Source organism: Medicago sativa, chromosome 7 (genome assembly GCF_051527215.1).
Source record: "Medicago sativa cultivar Bolivia chromosome 7, Bolivia_mono, whole genome shotgun sequence".
Taxonomy (NCBI): Eukaryota; Viridiplantae; Streptophyta; class Magnoliopsida; order Fabales; family Fabaceae; genus Medicago; species Medicago sativa.
The window spans coordinates 64580461-64586982 of NC_140755.1; the positions used below are offsets into that span (position 1 = coordinate 64580461).

General features: G+C 32.0%; 1 protein-coding gene across 1 annotated transcript; it reads right to left on the reverse strand.

Annotated features, from left to right (window-relative positions):
* Positions 1-2117: 2117 nt before the first annotated feature.
* On the reverse strand, positions 2118-4550 carry LOC146907674 (uncharacterized). Its single transcript, XM_085722394.1, has 4 exons — positions 4394-4550; positions 3261-3898; positions 2466-3149; positions 2118-2357 (listed from the first exon to the last, which is right to left on the reverse strand). The coding sequence occupies exons 2-4, from the start codon at positions 3894-3896 to the stop codon at positions 2217-2219; spliced, it is 1461 nt and encodes a 486-aa protein (XP_085578520.1). The 5' UTR covers positions 3897-3898; positions 4394-4550; the 3' UTR covers positions 2118-2216.
* Positions 4551-6522: the final 1972 nt, after the last annotated feature.

Here is a 6522-nt window from a genome sequence, read left to right on the forward strand (position 1 = left end):
TGTTCATAGTACTTAAAAATTGATAACCGTTTGCTACCACGAAGAGATAATGCAGCCTATGAGTTACATGCTCATAGTAATTATGATTATCGTTAGCTGTCACGAAGAGATAATGCAGCCTATGAGTCAAGTGCTCATAGTTTTCTGAAATAAATATTGTTCGCCACAACGAACGGAAATGTGGTATATCTCCATTCGCCACAACGAAGAGATAATGTGGTATATCTCCGTTCGCCACAACGAAGAGAAATGTGGTATATCTCCGTTCGTCACAACGAAGAGATAATGTGGTATACAGGGCCGGCCCATAGCCCGTCGAGGCTGGGCTATGGCACTGGGCCTCGATTTTTTGGGGGCCCAAAACATTTTTTTTTATTTGTAAGGCACTTAATTAATATTTATATAGAAATAATGCGACAATATTTCAGGCAGATTGAAGTGCTTCAGTGGCGTGTGCATTTATGATGGAGTCTGGTGTTGTGGGTTCAACTCCCACTAGAGAATTTTTTATTAAATTTTTTTTTATAGTGTTTTATTTAGTTTTTCGGGGCCCAATTTTTTTTTTTTTTGGTCATCCCTTCAAATCTAAACCAGGGCCATTAAATTTGTTAAGACGGCCCTGGTGGTATATCTTCGTTCACCACAATGAAGAGATAATATGGTCTATCTCCATTCCCCACAACAAAGAGACGATGTGGTATATATTATACATGAAGAAAAAGGAAATAAATGATAAATAATATGAGATGTGTTGAATTTATTATTATATTCAATTCTGGTTGTGTTGTAGAACTTTGTGTAAGACTAACTATTGGTTTGTATTAAGGGTTTTTGTCGAAAAGTGTTATCTTGGATGTTACATTCTTATAAGCATATATGAGTTTTCAAACGATGAGTTTTTAATTTAAAGGAAAATTGTGAAAATAAGAACCCATGAAGGAAAAAAATTCGTGTCCACTTTGGTTATCATACTCTCATTGGTTTCTTATGACTCACAATTTTGTTTTATTTCAATATTTCAGAAAGGTGTATCTAGTATAGTTATTAGGCTTGCCAGTCTAATTATATGACGAGCAGTGATAGCTTGTGCGCCGGTCATGACCTGAGATTGGGTCATGACAGTTTGTTATCAATATCAATTGTTTGAAAAGAGGTAGTTTTGGACACAAGGGAAAATATGAATAAAAAGCTTATGCTGGGATTAGATGTCATCAACTATTCATTAAACATTTTTATTGATCGATTAGTTTCTTTCTAAATCTTGACAAAAAATCTCCACTTTCTAAAGAATATGAGGTATTCATACACTGACGTCTTGTGTTAATTGCATAGAATGAGAAATGAAATCATGTCAATAAAGAAACTTAAAGAAAATCTGATTCATTAATCGTGTCAATTAAAAAACTTAATGAGCAAAAGGCGAGGAGTCTCATGCTGCTAGTTGTAGAAATTGCTTTGTCTATTGTTTTGGCTTTTGGTGGGGTTTCGATCCAAATGTCAATGTTTGGAATGAGTTAAATTAGGCACAAAGAATGAGTGTGAAGTGTGGAGTTTTAACTAATAAAACAAAGTAATCAACAAATGGGAGTGTAGATAGAAGATTTGAAAAAGGAGTGTTACTTTTTGGGAAGTTCAGTAATATGCAGCAGTAAATCAGCAGTTAAATTAGAGCATCTACAATGTAGACCTTCAATTTGAAGGTCTTAAACTAACTCTTTCACTCCAATGGAAACCTTCTTGCAAAAAGTCTAAATGGGTCCCACAACTAACTCTTCTTCATTTACATTTCACCACTAACATATTATTTTAATAAAAAAAGTGTGTTGGGACAACTGAAAGATGGGGGTCTTAACTTAAACCCTGGGTCTTAGAAGACCCTCAAAAAAATTTCCCACAATGAGAGTACCTATTAGGTATTAGGTCTTAAATGGTGAAAACCTCACAATTGTCGATGCTCTAAGGAGTTATAGTTGCTCCATCTTCAAGCAAAATTAAATTGTCATTTGAAAGTTTATGAAAAAAGGACCTTCTATTCTTTAGTTCTCTATAACAAGGGTCATGCTATTGATTAGAGATACTTATTATGATCGCGAACTGTTAAGCAGTCATGGAGAAAATAAAATGAACCAGGTCTTTGCATAATTGTCACTCTTAATTCAAAACAACGTAACCCAACCAAAATAAAAAAATTCATAACTAGGTAAAAATTTTATAACTTAAATTAAATGAAACAGATCTTTTTTAACAGATCTTTGTAAGTTGACAGATCCCCCCTCTTGTTCTTCAATCACCAAGTGTCCAAGACCATTTGTAAGAGCTGCTGTTGAGGTCAAAGATGCCTTCAATATGCTTAGACACTGCCCAAAAAAAATAACAAGTTAATAGGAGGAATAGTTTACAATAGGCATTACACAGAAGCACAAAAATTTGAAATTGGAATCTATATAGGCATTACCATCACATACCTCATTAAGACCAATGTTGATAACCTTTTCCTTCAAGTCATTCAAAGGAGTTTGAAAATGGTTGATTAAATGTAAAACTGAAGTTGGAGACGACTCTTTTAAAACCAAGTCATCTGTGACAACATAGGTTTTTGGTCCCTTCACATAACCATCAACAGTTTCATAAAAAACTACATTATTAATTGTCGAATCAGTACAATCAAAATAATGTATCTTTTCACAAGTTATGGAAGAATTGGCATGACAATAAAACGTTTTACGTGGCAGACGAATTGGAAAAATCTGATTCCTCAGCCCAAACTGTGGGGATAAATGAGGATCAACAATTCTATTCTTGGCTTCTTTTGTCACAAAATATTTCTTTTCATCCAAATCAAGTATGCTATGGTACAAAGCATCGATACTTCCCAAAGAACAGTTTCCTTCAAACATACGCACAACACCTCCTAAAGGAAAAGTCAGAAAACTTAGAATTGCGTCTGCAAACTCATGGCCCCCTTGAGCATACAATATTTTCCCATCTGATTTTCTAATAACCAGCTTAATTGTGAATTGAATGTCCTTAGTGTTTTCAACATCACAACAGAAAATCCTTGATGACAATCCAATGGTTGGTTTCATTCTTAAAAACAAATCCGTCAAAGTTGACTTAGAAACCAATGAGCACTTCAGAAGATCCAGTACCTATATAGAATATTAAACAAATCAATCAAAAAGGAAATATTAAAGAAATAAAAAAAAAAAAAAAAAGTGCTGCATTTAGAAATAAAGCGCACGAAATAGTAAATAGAAAACCTTTTCCTTTGTGACATTGACGATCATTTCCTTTACCAAACTAGTGTGCTTTATTCCAAAACTCTGGAGCATACCAAAGCTTGTAATATCCATTGAGTTTGGCATGACTCTTAGATCATCAGTAATAACAAAAGTTGCACCATCTTTAACAAATCCATTGCAGAATTGTTTTTCCAGACCAACTACATGGGTTTTTACAAACCAACAATCATCATCAGGACATTTTGTGGAAGTGCTCAAAACATCAACGAAATCGCATTGATGAAATCTCTCAATACACTTGTAATACTTTGTGGGCTCTGTGTCATCAATGTTTAGTTTAAGAGAGCTGCAATAATCCTCAAAGGAGTTATGTGGTTGCAATAACATTTCTTTGTCTTTCTCTTCTTTCATACAATCTTTGTCAAGATCTGCCAAACTTTGGTAGAGATTGTTAATACAACCAATTGTAACAGATCCCATTGTTGACTCTTTTTGAAGAAGTCGTGTGATGGTTCCAAATGGTAATGTTAAGAAGCTAAATAGAACATCAACAAAGTCCTTTCCTGCTTCAGCAAATAAAACTTTGTTGCTCTCTTGGTTCACCACAAGTTTCAATGGCACATACACCTCTGATTGAGTAGAACTAGAAGTCATAGCTGCAACCAGAAATAGCAAACAAAGTTGGGGGTTTTATATTTATACCTCAAAACAAAGTGCTTCTGTTGATTGTACGTTTGGAGCATTCAAAATATGTAAGAATAACTCGAGACTTTGATCATTATTTATCAAACTCACCATGTTGCTCACAAAGTCACAATTTAATTTTCTACTATCTAGTATCTACCTTAGAACACACAAAAGCACTTGTTGAAACACATACTTTCGATTATAAATAACATTGACACAAAATCAAGACCTTCAACTCTAAAATATGCAAATCAAGATTAGTGGGTATAAAATGAAACTCAATAGATCATGATTATCCCCAAAAAACCCTAAAAACAAAATCCAAAAATGAAATTTGAGTGATACAACGTGCGATCATGACGATATTACGAATCAAATAAAAGAAAGAGTAAGGGAACTCATATGGTGATATCGTTTAAAGAAGCAGATGAGAGAGAGAGAGAGAGAGAGGAAATCATACATACCAAATAGAAAGAGAGGAATGAACGTGGACGTGGCTTGGCCGGAGGGATGAAGCAATCGCAGGAGAGAAAGAGAAGTGAGAGAGAGGGTTTGTTAAGGGAAAACTGGAAATGGGTTTCCAGAAGAGGAAGAAGAAGCTTTGGTGCGATTCTAGTTCAGAGTGTGGATGATAATTAGTAGTGCTACTTCTTTTCTTTTTCTTTTTCTTTTTTTAAAGATAGTGCTACTTCTCTTTTTTATTTTTTTGAAAGGTGTATAGTGAATTTAATTTTTTCTTTTCTTTTTTTTGAAGATAGTGATACTTCTTTTCTTTTCTTTTTTTTAAAGATAGTGCTGCTTTTTTTTTTGAAAGATAGTGCTACTTCTTTTCTTTTCTTGTGTCTGATCTGATAAGGCGCTACATCTTTGAAAGGAGTATGGTGAACTTTTATTTTTTCTTTTATTTTTTTTGAAGATAGTGAGACTTCTTTTCTTTTCTTTTTTGAAAGATAGTGCTGCCGGCCATTTAGAAAGGAAAAGATGTAGCGCTGCGCATTCATTACTTTTTTTTTCTTTCAAATTATCCTTATTAAGAAATATTCCCTCCCTCCTAAAATAACCGAGTTATTTATAAAAAAAATTGTCCCAAAATAATTTAATTTCACTTTAATTAATATTCTATTTTTGGTGTATGATAATGAAAAATGCATTAAAACTTGAGTTTCTTGTCAAGGGTGTGGTTATGGTGCATAAGGAGATCCTTATGCACCGTGCATAATTGCTTTCTACACCCAACATAATTGCTTTCTACACCTCAAGTGAAAGCTTAATTCTAATAAGTAGAGGTGTCAATAGAGCCCCAAATTTCAAAGCCCACTTAAAAAAGCTCTCACCAAGCCCACTAAATTAAAGTCCCATATTATAATTTTTTTCTTAACAATTTATTTATGCAAAATAGTTTATTCGAAATAGTTTATTTATGCAAAACAACTTATTAGAATGATTTTTTAAAAACCGCTCATTCAAAACAACTTATTTATGCAAAACAGCTTATTCCGATCTCATTTTAAAAAGCAACTTATTCAAAACAGCTTTTTTATGCAAAACAGCTTATTCGAAACAACTTATTAGGATCACTTTTTTTAAAACCGCTTATTCAAAACAACTTATTTATGCAAAACAACTTATTTGTGCAAAACAGCTTGTTTATACAAAACAGCTTATTCCGATTTCATTTTAAAAAACAACTTATACAAAACAACTTATTTATGCAAAACAACATATTTATGCAAAACAACTTATTCAAAACAACTTATTTATGCAAAACAGCTTATTCGAAACAACTTATTTATACAAAACAGCTTATTTGTGCAAAACAGCTTATTTATACAAAACAGCTTATTCCGATTTGATTTTAAAAAACAACTTATTCAAAACAACTTATTTATGCAAAACAACATATTTATGCAAAACAACTTATTCAAAACAGCTTATTCAAAACAGCTTATTTATGCAAAACAGCTTATTCGAAACAACTTATTTACACAAAATAGCTTATTTGTGCAAAACAACTTATTCAAAACAACTTATTTATACAAAACAACTTATTTGTGCGAAACAGCTTATTTATACAAAACAACTTATTCCGATTTCATTTTAAAAAACAACTTATTCAAAACAACTTATTTATGCAAAACAACATATTTATGCAAAACAACTTATTCAAAGCAGCTTATTTATGCAAAACAGCTTATTCGAAACAACTTATTTATACAAAATAGCTTATTTGTGCAAAACAGCTTATTCAAAACAACTTATTTATACAAAACAGCTTATTTATACAAAACAGCTTATTCCGATTTCATTTCAAAAAACAACTTATTCAAAACAACTTATATATGCAAAACAACATATTTATGCAAAACAACTTATTCAAAACAGCTTATTTATGCAAAACAGCTTATTCGAAACAACTTATTTATACAAAATAGCTTATTTGTGCAAAACAGCTTATTCAAAACAACTTATTTATACAAAACAACTTATTTGTGCAAAACAGCTTATTCAAAACAGCTTATTTATACAAAACAACTTATTCCGATTTCATTTTAAAAAATAACTTATTCAAAACAACTTATCTATGCAAAACAAC

What these genes read in the sequence shown, in the direction of transcription:
- LOC146907674 (XM_085722394.1), bottom strand. Translation starts at nt 3,896, where the DNA reads ATGACTTCTAGTTCTACTCAATCAGAGGTGTATGTGCCATTGAAACTT. An exon ending in TCAATGTCACAAAGGAAAAG is followed by an intron (nt 3,150 to 3,260) that starts GTTTTCTATTTA and finishes TATTCTATATAG; the next exon opens with GTACTGGATCTTCTGAAGTG. An exon ending in TCAACATTGGTCTTAATGAG is followed by an intron (nt 2,358 to 2,465) that starts GTATGTGATGGT and finishes TTTTTTGGGCAG; the next exon opens with TGTCTAAGCATATTGAAGGC.